Source organism: Solanum verrucosum, unplaced genomic scaffold (genome assembly GCF_900185275.1).
Source record: "Solanum verrucosum unplaced genomic scaffold, falcon-dt-bn FXZP01000049.1, whole genome shotgun sequence".
Taxonomy (NCBI): domain Eukaryota; kingdom Viridiplantae; phylum Streptophyta; class Magnoliopsida; order Solanales; family Solanaceae; genus Solanum; species Solanum verrucosum.
In genome coordinates, this window is record NW_026020221.1 from 1 (window position 1) to 19,687 (window position 19,687).

General features: G+C 36.8%; 2 protein-coding genes across 2 annotated transcripts in view; both read right to left on the reverse strand.

Moving 5' to 3' along the window:
* Positions 1-356: 356 nt before the first annotated feature.
* The window catches only part of LOC125831588 (pentatricopeptide repeat-containing protein At5g01110-like), an 809,602-nt gene continuing 790,271 nt past the window's right edge, over positions 357-19,687 (reverse strand). The window contains exon 2 of the mRNA XM_049510754.1: positions 357-368. The gene's annotated coding sequence lies outside the window, so the exon portion shown is untranslated. The remainder of the gene's footprint in view (positions 369-19,687) is intronic.
* On the reverse strand, positions 1,535-3,750 carry LOC125831592 (probable serine/threonine-protein kinase PBL25). The gene is made up of 5 exons (XM_049510760.1): positions 3,545-3,750; positions 3,231-3,442; positions 2,945-3,134; positions 2,416-2,807; positions 1,535-2,330 (listed from the first exon to the last, which is right to left on the reverse strand). Exons 1-5 carry the CDS (start codon positions 3,657-3,659, stop codon positions 1,557-1,559), a joined length of 1,683 nt encoding a protein of 560 aa, XP_049366717.1. The 5' UTR covers positions 3,660-3,750; the 3' UTR covers positions 1,535-1,556.

Sequence of the window (19,687 nt, forward strand, 5' to 3'; positions counted from 1 at the left end):
ATGTTCATATCCTCAATTGGACTACATATTTGCATGAAAAGTCTTTGATTTTGAACAAATTGTTCTTTGAATGAATGAGTTTTAGATTCTGATTAGACCTTCTAAGCAAACCTTAGTGTGAGTAACCCTGTTCAATTAGTGTTGCTAAGGCATTGAGTCTGCATGGTGTACGGTGAGTTGTTGTCGAACAAAAGTTTGAAGTATAAGATGGTTACTATGTTTTAGCTAAATTTTGAGGATCATTTCACATATATTTTGAGTAAAAATGATACGGATAAGCTAATATACAAGTGTTTGGGCTGAAACAAAGTAAAGAGGTGCAAAAAGGAGCTGAAAGTAAGCAAATAGATCGCTGCCAGAAATTGATGCTAATGTGAAGGAAGTGATGCGGTCACATGCCTACATAAGATTTGATACTTGTGTTCCATTTAAGGATTTGAGATCTTATGGTGATAATCTACTTACATAGGTTAAAAATTGTTATGCGGGGTGGAGCGGAGTGAGGTGGGTTGAAAATGAAAAAAGTTGTTATGCGGGGCAGGTTAAAATTTTTGTGGGTTATGTTTAACCCACCCCGCCCCATGGCCATTTGAATACCATAACTCTAGTTCTTCTTTATTAATGAGTCGTAGATTAAAAATCATTCTTAAATATTCCCAACAAACCCTATTCGAAATAGTGATCATAAAAGTGAATTATGGCATAAATTGTAATTTCTCGCCACAGAGATTCGTGCTCAACCTAGTTGAGTTCTATATTTGACAGCGACTGCTTTATACATACTTAAAAATTGTAATTTGGGCGACATCACACACCATCCTTGACCTTAATGCAATATGCAATCTTAGACATTATGTTGACCAAGTCTACCACCATATCAAAGCTCATAAGAATATGTATGTTTCTAAAGAAGTCAATTTTGCGATCACCTTTAATTCCACAATGTATTGTTATATATATGCTTCCTCAAATCTTCAAGCTCAGGCCAACCATAAGAAAAATTACCATATGATTGCATATTTTAGATTTTCAATGGTTCATTCGCGAAACTTGTGTTTCAATCCACTTAACAATCGGTACATCATCAATGAAATCGATCTGTTTCTAAAATATTAAAGCATCTGCTATGATGTTTAATCCAAAAATTAAATGTGTATTTCTGGTTGGTTAAGGAGATGATATTTTCAGAAAGTTTGAAAATTTAAATTCCCTCTTTCATTTGGGGCACAATGAAGTTTCAAAAAGAACTCTTATCTACTCTTAAAAAATAATTGTAGAGGGGATCACAACGTGAAGAATCGAACTCTGACCAACCAAAGTAAATAGATAACAAAAAGATTGATTTCAATGTAATTTCCCCTTTTTGTTCTTGTATTTCTTTCTCTAAAAGAAATAGATATTGAATCATGACAATGCCAGATATCCAAAGAGTACTCATGAAGGATACGAAAAAAAATAAATAAGATCCATAGTTATGAAAGAGCCTCAGTGTACTCTTATTTAGAAACCTTACAGGTGCCTTGGTAACATAAGTCCATGTATCTTGATGTATGGTTTCATGATCTAAATTGTACATATCTTGACTGATTTGAACCAATATTATTTTCACCGTCTGATTCTGCATCATCGCTGCTCTGACTCGAAAAACCACTAAAACTTACAGTCTTGGACTTTACGTTGTTTTGTTGTTTATGATTGTTATTGTCTTTTAAATTGAATGTGTCCTTCTTTTCAGTATCGTCGTTTGAGATTCTACTTGCAGAGCGTTTTACCTTGCTTTTACGTCTTGAGGTTGAGTTTATGGTTCGAGAGGATGACTTTATCTTGCTTTTACGTCTTGATTCCGAACTCCATTTGACAGATTTTGTTGGCATTCCTTCTCCAGGTTCAAGACTGATGTCTTCTTTCTCATTATCTGAAGATCCTGATGTACTTCCATATCCGTAATCAGAACTTGCTCCATCATCCTCATCACTGTCGAAAACATTTTGTTGATTGTAATGAACATTTTGTTCATCATTCTCACTGCTCTCATCCTCATTCTTATTTGGTAAGGCTTCGTTATCTGAACTCTTCTGCTCGTATTCATCTGTATCTGTATTGTTGTCTTTCTCAGGAGACGGTGGAGATTCAGGAATCGGTTCATCCACGTTGAGGTTAGTAAGAGCAGCTACGACATCACTGATTAAGGGACGGACTGATGGCTCTTCTTGTAGACACATGGCTGCAACTCCAACTGCTTGATTCAAACTTCTCTCAGGAAACCTGTTCTTGAGAAGTGGATCCGCCATTTCTCTGAACCTTTTCGGATTCCTGAAAATCGGTTGTGCCTATTCAATGAAATGATCAGTATCACAATGACACAAATTTAACTAGTGTGATCAAAATATTGAAATGAGACTACTGCTTTCTCACCCAAGCAACTAAGTTTTGCTCCTCTGTGGGCCTTGTAGTATCCACTGCACGTCGCCCTGTAATAATTTCAAGTAAAACAACTCCAAAACTATATACGTCTGACTTGAAAGAGAGTTCACCAGATCTTTCGTACTCTGGAGCACAGTAACCATACGTTCCCATTACCCTCGGTGATATATGTGACTTATTCCCTCCACCTGCAAGCTTGGCAAGGCCATAATCAGAGAGCCTAGGAGTAAAATCTTCATCTAATAGAATATTGGTAGTTCTGAGATCACGATATATGATTGGCGGGTTGGCCTTCTCGTGTAGATACTCAAGTCCTTCTGCTGCACCTGAGGCTATCTTCATTCTGTTTTGCCAATCTAATGGCTTTTGATCCTCCTTAATGTCTGAATAATGCAAATCAATAAAGAAGCATTCATTAATATTCGAGAAAGCATGATAGATTTGGAGTAACAACTATATATATATATATATATATATATATATATATATATATATATATATATATATGAGCTGCATTTACCAATTAGATGATCAGCAAGACTGCCCATTGGTCTGTATTCATAGACTAAAATTCTTTGATCTCCATCAGCACTGTATCCAATGAGATTAACAAGATTTTGGTGGTTAAGTAGACTTAGCAATAAGACTTCAACTTGAAACTCCTTGGTTCCTTGTGTTCCAGTCCTGTCTAGTTGCTTTACTGCCACAACCTATTTATTTCGAAATATCAGATGGTGACGAAAAAACAAAGATAATATATAGATTAGTAGTTTCATTTGAGTAAAATTAGTTAGGAAGTTAGTTACCTCTCCTCCTTGAAGTGTTCCCTTAAAGACTCTTCCAAATCCACCTTCCCCTATTAGGCATTCTTGTCTGAAGTTCTTTGTTGCGCTTGCTAGCTCACGGAATGTGAAAGTTTTCGCGTTGCTGCTATCTCCATTTTCAACAGGAGGGCTATCTTGATGAGCACGATTGTTGTTATTATTACCATTTTCACATGATGCTTTGTAGTTGTTTTCTTTGAAATACAAATACAAGAAAAAAAGCAAACATTACAAAATTAGTCATGTGTTAGGAAAAGTAGACAAAGTTTTATAAAAAAAAAGAAGAAGGAAGATACCAAAATGTGGTGAGGAGGAAGGATGATCATTAGCAGGGTGAGCAACCGGGACAGGCTTGTCCTGTACCGGTGGCTCGTTGGTTTTCTTAGACTGGAAACAGGGGAGGCAACTCATATCATTGATTCATTAGCCCATTCATATTCCTTTCTTTAGAAAAGAAAATATATGATATATATTTTCACCTTATGTTTCAAGAATGGAGCTATTAGGGGAAAAAAATGTTTATATCTTTTGAATAAATAGTAGTGTCATGCATGAAATGTTCACATTGAAAAACAAATTAGACCTAAAGATGGTGGCATGGCATGGCATTTGGGAAGAGGGTTTTCCAGGTTGAAAGTTGCAAATTATCGAAGGAAAACAAATCATTTGGAGCATAGGCTCTCATGAATTTCCATCAAGATTTCTCATTATTAGTGGGAGAGAATAAAATAAGGGAGATTTGGATGGTCACCTCTTCATTGGGACTTTTAACACAAATATAATATTTGCAACATCTTTTTTCCTTCCTACTATTTCTATCTTTGCCTTTTTTATGATGTTATTTTTATACTATCAATCAATGTGTGTTGTGGCAAGCGAGGGTTCGTCAAAACTCATTAACTTCAATTCATGAATTTGTCTCTAATTGTTTACTTTATTTTGAAGTTACTAATTTTATTATTTATGAATAATTATTTTTTAGATAGCCTAATAATATAAAAAGAAAATCACACATTAGTGTGTAGAAGTTAAATCGTTTTGGCAAATTAATTTGGCTAATCTTTGAAATTAAATTCAATCAGATCAACTAAATATTTTTAAATTTAAATATTTAAAAACTATACAAAAATAACTATAAGTTGCAATTAGTCTCATGTCAACATGATTTTTAAAATATATAATTTATAATATTGGTTAAAATTTATATGATTTGACTATCGAAAAACCATAAGTTTCACATAAATTGAGATCAAGGGAATAATAATCTTTGCTATATTGTATATAAAGCTTATATTTTGCAATCCATCATGACTTATTTAATTTGTGAAGCACTCCAAATTTTCTACTTTTTATTATGAATTGATCCATTACCATCTGTAAAAACTTATAAGGAAAAGGATTTGCCATAAGTGGTAAAAGATATATATATATATATTTAACTTGCCCATCTTTCGCTTGGGAATATAAATTCACCAATTCTTTTTTGGCATAATTGAAATGTGTAATGAGTTTATTTAATGCTAAAAACTTTTTTTTGGCATAATTGAAATGTTTAATGAGTTTATTTAATGATAAAAACTTAAAAGTTTGTAATAGTTTGAAGTGTATGACATGAAGGCAACCAAGTAGCAAATATTTGAAAGCTTTATAACTATTACTAGTATTTTAATATGCTGAGACGTTACTAGCACCACACCAATAGTATAATATTTTATTCCACTAGGAGACAAACAACGAATGAACATGCTCACAGATTTCCTCAAATAAATTAAAAAAAATGTTTTGTCCCAAAAAAAAAACATTTTCATGCCCAATAACAAAATTTCTACGTGTAAGGAAAAATAATTACATCTCAGTATATATTAATTACATGGAGGACTATTTTTGTTGCTATTAGATTTATGAAAGTCACCCGGCTCATTTTGAAGGTGAATTATGCATGTATTAAAAGTAGACATAAATTAGAATTATGTTTGATAGTATTGTAATTACAATATATACAATTTAGTACATTAAGTATGGTGTTTGATTACCGACTTCCAATTCGGTGTAACTAGCTAATTCACATATCAATTATAAGAGAATTATTATTATTTATGTTAGATAAAAAGTGAAATAACAAATACTTATATAAAATAACCAAATTCTATATAACTAAAATTTACATAATTAATTCTTGCTTAATTTTTAGCAGCAACACAATATTAGACGAGCCTAGGGATAAAAATAGTATAATAAAATGGTTAAAAAATATCCCTCAACTTTCATTTATAACCTGACTTTATCCTTACCGTTAATAGCAAGTTATTTATACCCTTGTTGTCTACAAACTTGTCTCCCGTACCCCTCAATTGGATGGAAGACCCCAAATCAATAAAAATAATCCGATTTTACTTAAATTACCCAATTTAACCCGATCCAATGCATGTGATCATATAACCCACTTCTATTCATCTCCATCTTTTAAGCTTGTTCTCCTTTCCAAAAACAATCATAGTCATGGCAAAATAAAGTCTCTCTATAAAACAAACATAATCTCCAAAGCAAACATAAAGATAACAACATATAGAAGACAGACAAAGAGACAAATATGCCATCAAACTTTGAGAAAAGGCTTATCTATGCTATCTGTTAAAATTTCGGCTCATTTATGCCATTTTCGTTTGAGAAAAGGCTCATTCATGCCATTATTTATTAACTGAAATGGTATAGCTGAGCCAAACTTTTAATGGATGATATAGATGAGTCTTTTCTCAAAGTTTGATGACATATTTGAACCTTTGAACCTTTTTCATTTTAAAAATTAATTTAATCAATGACGTGATTGAATCATAATTGATTGTGTATAGAATAGTTTTGCGAAATCGAAATTTTTTTTTAGCGTACAAATAATAACATGGATGAGTCTTTTCTCAAACAGAAATGACATAGATGAGGCAAACTTTTAGCGGATGACATAGATGAGCCTTTACTCAAAGTTCAATGACATATTTGAGCCTTTAATTTCCCTAATAATAATAACAATAAAAATCATAAGACACAACCCTACAATATAGGGGTGACAAATGGTTGGATTTGAATGAGTTTAAAATGGTTTGAACAAAAATGAGTAATTATTCAATCTGCCCATATTCTATATGGGTAAATATGATTTGGGTAATTAATGGACGGATTAGATATGAATTACCCATATTTCATCCACATTGAATGAAGAACTAAAAAATGAATTTATATGTTTTAATTTTCTAAACTAATTTTTTTATTCTACACACTTTCACCCCTACCTCCAATTCACCCACCCCTAATTTTATTTTTTCTAACCCCCACACTCCTTTTATCCCCCTCCACCTCACCCCGCCTTCATCCCCTCTACCCCCACCTACACCCACCCACCCACACTTTTTTAAAAAAAATTCTACCTCCCCCCCCCACCCTCCATTTCCAAAAATTTATATGTTTTTTCCATTAAAAAATTGTGTTTCTTTTTATGGTTTAAAAAAAAATAAAAAAATTTAGGCCCTCCACTCCCCCCCCCCCCCACCTTCCACCTAATCTACCCCTAATTTTTTTTTTGTCTTTCAAAAAAAGAAAAATTTACCCCCTCCCCCCCGCCCCCCACCTAATTTTTTTTTTGTTTTTCAAAACGAAAAATTATGTTTTTAAAAATAAAAAAAAATCCCCCTCCGCCCCCAAACTCCCCCCCCCCCCCCCCCAAATTTTATATGTTTTTCTTAAAAGAAAAATCATGTCTTTTTTTTAAAAAAAAAAAATCCTGCCACCCCCCTCCCTTCTCAGCCCCACCTAGCCTCTAATTTTTTTGAAAAATAAATTAATATTATTTTTTTATTTTTTTAGCACAATTAAATTTTTTGAGTAGAAGTGAGAAGTGAGTAATCTATTATGGGTCTATATGGATAGCCATATTTTACCCATTTTGATCATATTTGTAGGGGCTCTTAAACTAGCTTGATGCCCCATACATACCCAATTAAAATATGAGTGATCCAAGTAATTAAATATGGATTAAATGGACTCATTTCATTAATATGGGCTGAAATTGCCACCCCTACTACAATATGGAAAATAATGTAATAATGAGTATAAACACAATAACAAAACAATGATTAAAAATGGATAATCGGAACATTTTTTTCCAGTCAGATCTGAAAATTTGTTAGAGTTGTTGAAGCTTGGAGCTCTGGTTCATCGTTGTTGGTTTGCTCGAATTTATCGGAGATGGGGATTCACGGTGGTGGTTGGACAGTGTTCGCGATGTGGGTCTAGAGGAGGTCAAAAGAGTGGATTTCAATTGTTTTGGTGGTTGTTTTAGGTTGGGGTTTTGTTTACTTGTACTTTTTGAATTGCTGGTTGGTGGTGACTCGTCGTAGATGGAGACGAGTAGAAGAGAGGGTTGTGGTGTCTATCTAGAGGTATGAATAGTGGGGGGGGGGGGGGAGTGGTTGTTGTTTAGTTGCTGAAAGAGAAAGGGTGTTAGGTTGAAGCAATGGTGGGTTGTTTGGTTATAGGTTGTCGAAGAAAAGAGTAAAAATGGAGTTGTTTGGTGGTTTAAAGGGTAATTCTGGTGGTGAGTTGGTCGAAGAGGAGGATTTTAGGTGAAGCAATTGTCACGACCCAAGGGTACCCACTAGACATTACAAGGCACATAGAACCCCGAAAGGCCCTATGTAAGCCACTTAGCATATCATAACATAAAACATTAGAACAATAAGAGTAAAACACATTTCAAGTCTTAAAAAGTTTTTCATAAAAGCAAAGCGGAAGTCTAGACTTGTCTCAATTAGCCTTCTATTACAAGACTTGAATCAAAGAGGGTCACAACCCACACAACATAATCCAAAAAGTCAAATACAAGAATGAAACTACTAAATGAAATATCCGTCCTCGAATCATAGGACTCACCAACAATCAAGGAGAAGTGAGTAAATCCAAGCTCTAGCCACAATGGGGACCACCTTGAGAACCGGATCCTACACTTGGGGAAAAATGTAGGAAATATGGGTTAGTACAAAAATGCACTAAGTATGATAGCCATGCATAAAATCATGAAAACATGCTAAAAGGAATATTTTAGTAGAATGCTTGCCATTTGCTAAGTTAAAGCATCATTTTGAAGATAATGGAAAAACATAAGTCATAAGCATAATCAACTTATAAACCATCATACCATAAGAGGAACACACCATAAGTATCATCAAAGCATACTTGTGAAATGTATGAATAAGATCCCATACTCTCACCCATACTAAGTAAAGCTTCTTGAGCAACTATAGTTCATAATTCATATTCTTGTTCATGCTATCATAGTGGGATAAGCCTTAACCGACATAGGTCATGTGAGCTTAACATGTAATCCGGTGTTTACCCCCATCGAAAATAGGTTGTCCTAATTGCTTAAGGTAGAACCATACTCTTAGCTTAGGTGGATCCACTAGCTAAAGACCTATGAGGGCACATAGTTTATGGGATAAGGGGATTGCTACTAGAAATCCCAGCCTCTACTAACGTGAGGGCTTCCATCCCAAGAGATTCCTCCTAGAAACCCGACCTCTACTAACGTGAGGGCTTCCATCTCATATCACTATCCACTCGGTGCTAATAATTAATACCCACATAGTTCATATTAATTCTTAACTTAAGTTCATACTCATGGAAGAATGTCTTGACACTCAATCCAACATAACTCCTACTATAGCTCATAGATTCAATAGGTGAGAATAACCTTTCAACCCTAGAATCATCATATTGTGAGAAAACCTTTTACATCATATCATAATCATACATAAGTGTGTACATGAGGATAACCTTCCAACAACACAACAACTATATCATAATCATATTCACTTTACTCTCAAAGTGTTCTTAAAACATATACATCAATCCCATAATCATGCATAATTCTCATACTTTGCCCATCAAGGAACATAGATCATATTCAATCAGCACATCTAGAATTACTAGATTAGACAATCATAATTCAAGTAACCCAATCACTACATGCATAATCTCACAATATTATTCTATAATCAACAAACCCACATCACAAGATCATAATTGAGTAATATGGGGGTTTCATGGGTTCTTGGGGATTTCAACATAAAAAACATAATAAATCATCAATTCAATCATAATATAAACTAAATCAAACATTAGAATCGTTTTTGAAAGGAACCCATGACTTAGATACAAACCCTAACTTTTGGGGAATTTCTATCTTTGACATTGGGGTTTTGAAGGCTATCCATGGATGAAGGACTACCATACCTTAACAATGGAATCCAATGAATTTGATGAGAAGAGCTTGTTCCTTGAACCCTAGTTTCCCCTTCTTCCTTCTTATTCTTCTACCTTGAAGTTCTAGAGATAGAATTTTTGGTGAGGAGATGAACTTTGGGGAAATATTTGGGTGTTGTGAAAATATGACTTAGTTTAGGTGAATTCACTTAAAAATTACTTTATATAGTGACCCTAAACTTACCCAAAATGACTTCACTTTGATTGGACTTAAACCAGAATTTCCCAAATTAACCCTCACTTAAAGTGAGCTGCCAGGGATCACGTGGGGCCACGAGCCGTCGTCCCATCCGTGGTCGTAAGGCAGTAGCTTAGGCAATTTGTGCCTTTAACTCACAGGCCCAAGGCATCTTCACGAGGGGCTCCACGAGCCGTAGAGCAAGATACAAGTCGTGGTCTCTTTCGTGGGCCTTGCGGCAGTGGCTAAGCCACTCTCCATAATCAATCAACCACAAGGAAAGTTCAAGGCCACTCCCACGATCTGTCGAAGGCTTCACAAGCCGTGAAGTGGCTGGTGTGGAGGAGCCAATTTGAGGCAGCCTTGAAGAGGCTACTGCCTCCACCTTCAGGAGTAGCACCACGACTCGTGGTGACCACCACTGGTCGTGAAGGCCCTCGTGGTCTTGGGGCAGTGCCTTGGCAAGGCTTGGGCAGCCTTGTCCCTTCCCTATTTGCCCTTGGCCCTAGACCACCTCCATGACTCTAACCCTTAAACGTAGCTCTACTTTAGCCTACTAATTTCCGAAGTGTTACAATATCTCCCCTCGGGAACATTCGTCCTCGAATGATGATCTAGACACCTTACAGAAGTAAAGACTCAAGACTAGTAGCCCATCATGCATGAAACATCAAAATAATGTACAATTCAACGGAGGAAAAATCAACTCCAAATCAAACATAATCAATGCATCACAAGGAAGTAGGAACTACATCTAACAACCCATTATGCATGAAACTCAATAAACCTCATGTTCATATGAGGAACTACCTTCTCCAACTAAAAGCATGCTCAACACAATATCATGGAGCCAATATGCAATTACTCTAAAAAACATACTAAAGCATGTTCATCAACTCATCTCATGAAGTCAAAGAGGTAACTCATACTAAATGTACAACAATATGAGGAACATAAATCATGAAAACTCATTTTCTTACAAAACATGAATTTCTCAAGAACATGCATAACATAAGGAAATCATGGAAAAACACATATACACACATGACTCCCAAAACACTAAAACTCAAGAGGAACTACTTACCTCAAGCTTGAATCGGAGTAGAAGGAAAGAGATGAGGATATCGGGACTTCATATCGGCCTCGACCTCCCAAGTAGCACCCTCAACTTAGTGGTTTCTCCATTGAACCTTCACATAAACTATTTCCTTATTTCTCAATCTCTTGACTTGCCGGTCTAGGATCTCTATCGAAACCTCTTCATAGGAAAGACTTTCGTCATCTCCCAACCCTTCTAGGGGAATAATGGATGCCGGATCTCCAATACACTTCTTAAGCATAGAAACATGAAATACTAGATGAACTGGGGCCAATTCATTTTGAAAGTCCAACTCAAAGGCAACCTTCCCAATACGTTTCAAAATTTGATATGGGCCTACATACCGGGGACTAAGTTTCCCTTTCTTGCCAAATCTCATCACACCCTTCATGGGTGAGATTTTCAAATAGACCCAATCATTAACTTCAAATTCTAGATCCCTTCTTTCACATCGGCATAAGACTTTTGTCTACTTTGAGTCGTTCTCAACCTCTCTCTAATAAGCCGAACCTTCTTAATGGCTTCCTAAAATAGCTCGGGACCTATCAAAGTAATTTCACCCACCTAAAACCAACCAACCAGAGACCTACATATACTACCATACAAGGCTTCAAAAGGAGCCATACCGATACTTGAGTGATAACTATTATTGTAGGCAAACTCTATTAATGGCAAGTGGTTATCCTAATTACCATTGAAATCTATAACACATGACCTCAAAATATCTTCTAATGCTTGGATGGTACGCTTCGCTTGCCCATCGGTTTGGGGATAAAAAGTCGTGCTAAGCTTAACCTTAGTACCAAGCCCTTTTTGGAATGACTTCCAAAAGTGTGAAGTAAATTGAGCACCCCGATCCGAGATAATAGATAAAGGGACCCCATGCAACTTCACTATCTTACTTATATATAACTTGGCATAGTCTTCCACCGAATATGAAACTTTGACGAGAATAAAGTGGGCTGATTTTGTCATCCGATCTATAATGACCCAAATAGAATCATGTTGCCTTCGGGTGCAAGGTAAACCCACAATAAAGTCCATACATACATCTTCCCACTTTCAAGTAGGAATACTTATATTTTGGAACAGGCCTCCTCACCTTTGATGCTCAACCTTAACTTCTTGATAATTAGGACATTTGGCTACAAATACCACAATATCTCTCTTCATACCATTCCACCAATAGACTTCGCATAGATCACGGTACATCTTGGTGGCTCCCGGATGAATAGAATACTGGGAACTATGAGCTTCATCTAAAATTTGTTCCCTCAAACCATCAACATCCGGAACACATAATCGACATTGGTACCTAAGCACCCCATATCCCCCTTGGGAGAAAGCCTCAACGGACTTCTTGAGTATTGACTCTTTTAACTCAACTAATATAGGATCAAGGTCTTGTTTAGTCTTCACATCCATCACAAAGGATGATTCAAAACCATTATGGACCATAACACCACCCTTGGTGGAATGCACTAGCTGGACACCTAGTCGGGCCAATCTATACACCTCACAAACCAATTCTTTCTTTTCATCCTCTACATGAGCCACACTACCTATGGACAATCTACTAAGTGCATCCGCCACTACATTAGCTTTGCCGGGGTGATAAAGGACACTCATGTCATAATACTTTAATAATTCTAACCACCTTCGTTGATGAAGATTCAAGTCCTTTTGACTAAACACATATTGAAGATTCTTGTGATCGATGAAGACATCCATATAGACCCATACAAGTAATGTCTCCATATTTTCAAGGCAAATACCACTGCCGCTAATTCAAGATCATGGGTTGGATAATTCTTTTCATGGACTTTATGTTGCCTTGAAGCATAGGCAATCACTTTACCATTTTGCATGAGCACACAACCCAACCCTACTCTAGAGGCGTCACAATATACCACGAAACCATCCGTACCTTCAGGTAAGGTCAACACCGGAACAGATGTAAGTCTATCTTTCAACTCTTGGAAGCTTTTCTCACAAGCCTCCGACCACTCAAACTTAGCCTTCTTTTGAGTCACAGCCGTCAATAGAGAAGCAATGAAGGAAAACCCCTCAATAAACCTCCTATAGTAACCGGCCAAACCCAAAATACTTCTAATGTCGGAAGGAGTAGGAGGTCTAGGCCAACTCTCGACACATCCGTCTTCTTAGGATCTACCTCAATACCCTCACTTGACACAATATGACCAAGGAATGCTACGGACCTTAACCAAAATTCACACTTGCTAAGCTTTGCAAAACATTGTTGGTCCTTAAGAACTTGCAATACAATTCTCAAATGGTCCACATGATCATTTTCACTCGTTGAGAAGATCAAAATATCATCGATAAACACAATCACAAACATGTCTAGGTATTGCCTAAACACTATAATCATCAAGTCCATAGATGCCGTCGGAGCATTAGTCAACCCAAACGATATTACCACAAACTCATAGTGACCATACCGAGTTCTAAAGGTTGTCTTTGGAATATCAACCCCTTTCACCCTTAATTGGTGATAACCTGAACGAAGATCAATCTTAGAGAAATAGCTAGCCCCTCAAAGTTGGTCAAACAAATTATCAATTCTCAGAAGAGGATATTTATTCTTGATGGTCACTTTATTCAGTTAACGATAATCGATGCACATTCTAAGAGATCCATCCTTCTTTCTACATAAACAATACCGAAGCACCCCATGGAGAGATGCTCGATCAGATGAAGCCCTTATCTAACAAATCCTTTAGTTGCTCTTTCAACTCGGCCAGAGCCATTCTATAAGGAGGAAGGGAGATAGGTTGCGTATCCGGTAAAAGGTTAATACCAAAATCTATTTCCCGCTTGGGAGGAATATCGAGCAAATCATCGGGGAAAACTTCCAGAAACTCATTCACTACCGGAATCGACTCTAAAGAAGGGTTTTCAGACTCAACATCCATCACCCTAACAAGATGGTAAATACAAACACCTTTTGGAGATCATCTTCCTAGCTTTAAGGCAAGAGACAAATTGACCTCTAGGCATAGAATTTCCCCCCTTCCACTCTAAGATAGGCTCATTTGGAAATTGAAATCTAACCACCCGAGTCCTACAATCAATGGAGGCATAATATGCATGCAACCAATCCATACCAAAAATCACATCAAAGTCTAACATGTATAACTCCACCAAATCCACTAAAGTAACTTTATAGGACAAGGAAATGGGACAACTTCTATAAACCCTCTTAGCCACTACCGAGTCACTAATCGGGGTCGAGACCGAAAAAAGTTCTACTAACACATCGGGGAGTATTTCAAACTTCATGGCCACAAAAGGTGTCACAAAGGAAAAAGTAGCACCGAGATCTAACAAGGCATATACATCAATAGAAAAGACTTTTAACAAACCGGTCACCACACCCAGAGAGCTCTCTTGGTCACCTCAGGATTGAAGAGAATAAAAGCTATTTTGCTTTTGGGCATTGGAGTTTGAACCGCTTGGAGGAGCTTGCTTGCCTTCTCTCCCTTTGGCCATGAGCACCAGACAATCTCTCATCTTGTGGCCACTCTTTCCACAACCATAGCACCCATCCGAGCCAACTACGCACTTACCATCATGTTTTCTTCCAGATTTTACACAATTAGGCCTAGCAACATAAGAACCACCACTATTGCCTCCTTGAGGTTTAGGGTTGGAAAACCTATCCTTATTGACCCTTGGATAACTATAGGAACCTTGGTTGGAAAATCTTTGTCTAAACTTTGGTCGACCTTGTTCATCGGACCTAGCATTGGAGAAGTACCTATCATTGTTCTAGCTCTTTTTGCCTCCCTATTCTTTTTCTTGAGTTTTGACTCCTCAATTTATTGAGTGTACACCATAAGCCTTGAGATATACATGTTATGATGGAGCATTGTCGTACGACATTCTTCTTCAACCAATTCGGACACACCCGTCAAAAACCTACTCATCTCATCCCTCGAATCCTACACCATAGTTGGAGCATACTTAGATAATTGAGTGAATTTTAGTGCATACTCCTTCACGTTCATGCTTCCTTGATGAAGATTGATGAACTCTTCCACAACTTCCCTCATCTCTCGGGGAAAGAACTTATCAAGAAACGCTGATTTAAACACTTCTCACTCTATGGGACCCGCTCCTACTGACCTATTGTTCTTCCATTGCCTATACCATACTTGAGCAACACTTTTCAATTGGTAAGCGGCTAACTCCACTTTCTTTACCGAAGTCACCCCCATAACGTCAAGTATTTTGTAAACCTCTTCCATAAATTCTTGAGGGTCCTCTTCCACTTTGGAGCCATGAAATTCGGGAGGGTTCATTTTAGCAAAATTCCTAACCCTTGAAGTAGCCAAATTAACATCAGGATTCACCGGAGCTACCACTTCTCTATTGAATTGAGCCGTCATGACTTGATCCAACATTCGGATAGTAGACCTAAACTCCACATGGGTCACATTCTCAACCAAAGGATCCACCGGAGCTTGATTATCTTGAGGAGGAGCTCCTTGATTCACATTCTCCTCTTCCACCCTTCTAGCGTCAGCCCTTCATGTATTCATATCCTGAAGCATAAAAAAAGGATGAAGAGAGGGACTTTATAGAGTTAAACTCTAAGGCACAACTTAAGAGTAATGAAATAAGTGTAGTTTCGTAATTATCTTATAGTCTCTTATTCATAAATGTGGCGCACTTCACACTTATGAACAAGACTCTACTAGACGTGGCTTATGAGACATCATCCTAGAATCATTCTAAATCTTCTGCTCTGATTACCAAGTTTGTCACGACCCAATGGTACCCCTAGACGTAACAAGGCACATAGAACCCCGAAAGACCCCATGTAAGCCACTTAGCATATCATAACATAAAACATTAGAACAATATAAGTAAAACACATTTCAAGTCTTAAAAAGTTTTTCAGAAAAGCAAAGCGGAAGTTTAGACTTGTCTCAATTAGCCATTTATTACAAAACTTGAATGAAAGAGGGTCATAACCCACACAATATAATCCAAAAATTCGAATACAAGAATGAAACTACTAGATGAAATATCCATCCTCGAATCATGAGGACTCACCAACAAGCAAGGAGAAATGAGTAAATCCAAGCTCTAGCCACAATGGGGACCACCTTGAGAACCGGACCCAACACTTGGGGAAATGTAGGAAAATATGGGTTTAGTACAAAATTGCACCAAGTATGATAGCCATGCATAAAATTATGAAAACATGCTAAAAGGAACATTTTAGTAGAATGCATGCCTTTTGCTAAGTTAAAGCATCATTTTGAAGATAACGGAAAAACATAAGTCATAAGCATAACCAACTCATAAACCATCATACCATAAGAGGAACACACCATAAATACCCTCAAAGTATACTTGTGCAATGCATGAATAAGACCCCATACTAAGTAAAGTTTCATGAGTAATTATAGTTCATAATTCATATTCTTGTTCATACTATCATAGTGGGATAATCCTTAACCGACATAGACCATGTGAGCTTAATATAGAATCTGGTGTCTACCCACACAGAAAATGGGTTATCCTACTTGCCTAAGGTAGAACCATACTCTTAGCTTAGGTGGATCCACTAGCTAAAGACCTATGAGGGCACATAGTTTATGGGATAAGGGTATTGCTACTAGAAAACCTGGCCTCTACTAACGTGATGGCTTCCATATCATATCACTATCCACTCGGTGATAAGCATTAATACCCACAGAGTTAATATTGAGTCTTGACTTAAGTTCATACTCATGGAAGAATGTCCTGTCACTCAATCTAACATAACTCCTACTATACCTCATAGTTTCAATAGGTGAGAATAGCCTTTCAACCCTAGAATCATCATATTGTGAGAAAATCTTTCACATCATATCATAATCATACATAAGTGTGTACATGGGGATAACCTTCCAACAATGCAACAACTGGATCATAATCATATTCACTTTACTCTCAAAGTGTTCTTAAATCATATACATCAATATCATAATCATGCATAATTCTCATACTTTGCCCTTCAATGACCATAGATCATATTCAATCAACACATCTAGAATTACTACATTAGCCATGGATATAATCAGAATTCAAGTAACCCAATTACTACATGCATAATCTCACAACATTCTTCTATAATCAACAAACCCACATCATAAGATCATAATTGAGTAATATGGGGGTTTTATTTCAATAGAAAGACCATAATAAATCATCAATTAAATCATAATATAAACTTAATCAAACATTAGAATCATTTTTGAAAGGAACCCATGACTTGGAGACAAACCCCAACTTTTGGGTAATTTCTATCTTTGAAATTGGGGTTTTGAAGGGACTCCATGGATGAAGGACAACCATACCTTAACAATAGAATCCAATGAATTTGATGAGAAGAACTTGTTCCTTAAACCCTAGCTTCCCCTTCTTCCTTCTTCTTCTTCCTTGAAGTTCTAGAGAGAGAATTTTTGGTGAGGAGATGAACTTTGGGGAAATATTTGGGTGTTATGAAAATATGACTTAGTGTAGGTGAATTTGACTTAAAAACGACTTATATAGTGACCCTAAAAAAGTACCCAAAATGACTTCACTTTTATTGGACTTAAAATGAAATTTCCCAAATTAACCCTCACTTAAAGTGAGCTGCCAGGGACCACGTGGGGCACCACGAGCCGTGGTTATGCCCACGATCTGTGGTCCTATCCATGGTCTTGAGGTAGTAGCTTAGGCAACTTGTGTCGTTAGCTCACAGGCTCAAGGCATCTTCACGAGGGGCCACGAGCCTTGGAACAAGCCACGAGTCGTGGTCCCTCTTGTGGGCCTTGAGGCAGTGGCTAATCCACTCTCCATCATCCTCAACCACAAGGAAAGTTCAAGGCCACTCCCACGAGCCGTCTAAGGCTTCATGAGCCATGAAGTGGTTCATATGGAGTAGCCAATTTGAGGTAGCCTTGAGGAGGCTACTACCTCCACCTTCACGAGTGGCACCATGATTCGTGGTGACCACCACTGGTCATGAAGGCCCTCGTGGTCTTGGGGTAGTTCCTTGGCAAGGCTTGGGTAGCCTTGGCCCTAGACCACCTCCATGACTCTAACCGTGAAACGTAGCTCTAGTTTAGCCTACTACTTTCTTGAGCGTTACAACAATCATTCTTTTTTTAAAAATAAGTTTGGTTTACTCAAAGAACTAAATGTACTCTTGTTTAACATTAAAGGGAAATATATCTCTATTGTTAAAAGATGAAGATGAACAAAAATGGACGGGTTATATGATTAGGTGGGTTGGATCAGGTTAAAATTGGGTAATTTAAATAAAATCGAGTTATATTTTTTGATTTGAGATTTTCCATTCAATTGAGAGATACGTGTGATAAGTTTATAGATGACGAGGGTAAAAATAACTTGATATTAACGATAATGGAAAAGTCAACTAACAAATGAAAGTTGATGGGTATTTTTGACCCTTTTCCCTATTTTAATTAAGGATAAAAGACCAAATATGCCACTTAAAAAATCACCCACACCCTAACCATTTTCCTAACTTGGACTGTGCTGACCCATTGAACTTTGATTAAATTCACTAGCAATCTAGGTGTAAGGTACAATCTCGGAACAGTGAGTATCTTCCTCATTGCCCAATAAAACTGACGAAAAAAGGGGAAAGATCTGTTCACACCTTTTTAATTTTTCTTAAAAAAACTCTCGCATTCTATGCTTTTCTTGAAGTATTATGAGGGCTACTCAATTACCTAGAAAGAAAAAACAAGATGAGTTTGCTTTCAAATCCCAAATATATATATATATATATATATATATATATATATATATATATATGGATCTTGTTACTTCTCATCACTATTTGTCACAACCCAAATTCACAAGTCAGCATAGCACCTATGTTCCCAACCAATAGGTAAGTCCTTTATAAATACGAAATGCGGAAAACTAAAATACCACCCAAGAATTGGTGACATAAGTACAAGAGCTTCTAAATATGGTGCAAGTCTGAAACTAAAATGAAAAATCCAAACATAACAGAATAAATAAAATATAGAGGGAGGTGTAGGCCCTGGAACAACCAAACAGCTCACCACAACTCCAAGATACTCCAAACTCGGACTCAAAAAGCTCCACGAGATGTGCTCGTACTCAGAATCAAGTCTGCAACACAAAAGAGTGCAACAAGTGTAGTATGAGTACGAAACAGCGTGTACCCAGTATATCTCATAGACCGACAACGAAGAAGTAGTGACCGGTGTTTATATAAGAAAATCAGTTCTTTACTTATACAATTCTATATTACACTTACCAGTCAAGTTTCATCAAATAGAGGTAATCAAATATCAAGTACTTTCCGACCAACAATAAAACACATAATCATCAAGAATGAAGGATGTCATCAAGAGTGAAGGATGTTATGAGATGCAATGTAATATGACACCATGACATGATATGCCTCAGAATACCAAGTACTTTCTCAATCGTATATACATGATACTCCTCAGAAATACATTGAGAGTTCATGAACCATGGGGGACTCGCGAGGTCCATATACCGATACAGACGATCTCCACGTGTCTGTGCGGATGATCTCAACGCACTATCATAAAATTAAACAATTTCCACATGGACAATCTCCATGTGCCCAAATTATAGTCTTAATATATCACCATTCCCAGCACGGATGATCTCTACCTGCCCAACATATATCAATCTTAAGTCCTTGCATGTGCACAATATGATATAAATGAAAAAGGATGATGATGCATCTCAATCAAATATCAATATGATATGTAATCTCCTCAACTATCACAAATATACAAGTTCAATAAAGAACAC

What these genes read in the sequence shown, in the direction of transcription:
- LOC125831592 (XM_049510760.1), bottom strand. Translation starts at nt 3,659, where the DNA reads ATGAGTTGCCTCCCCTGTTTCCAGTCTAAGAAAACCAACGAGCCACCG. An exon ending in TTCCTCCTCACCACATTTTG is followed by an intron (nt 3,443 to 3,544) that starts GTATCTTCCTTC and finishes TGTATTTCAAAG; the next exon opens with AAAACAACTACAAAGCATCA. An exon ending in AGCAAAACTTAGTTGCTTGG is followed by an intron (nt 2,331 to 2,415) that starts GTGAGAAAGCAG and finishes TTCATTGAATAG; the next exon opens with GCACAACCGATTTTCAGGAA.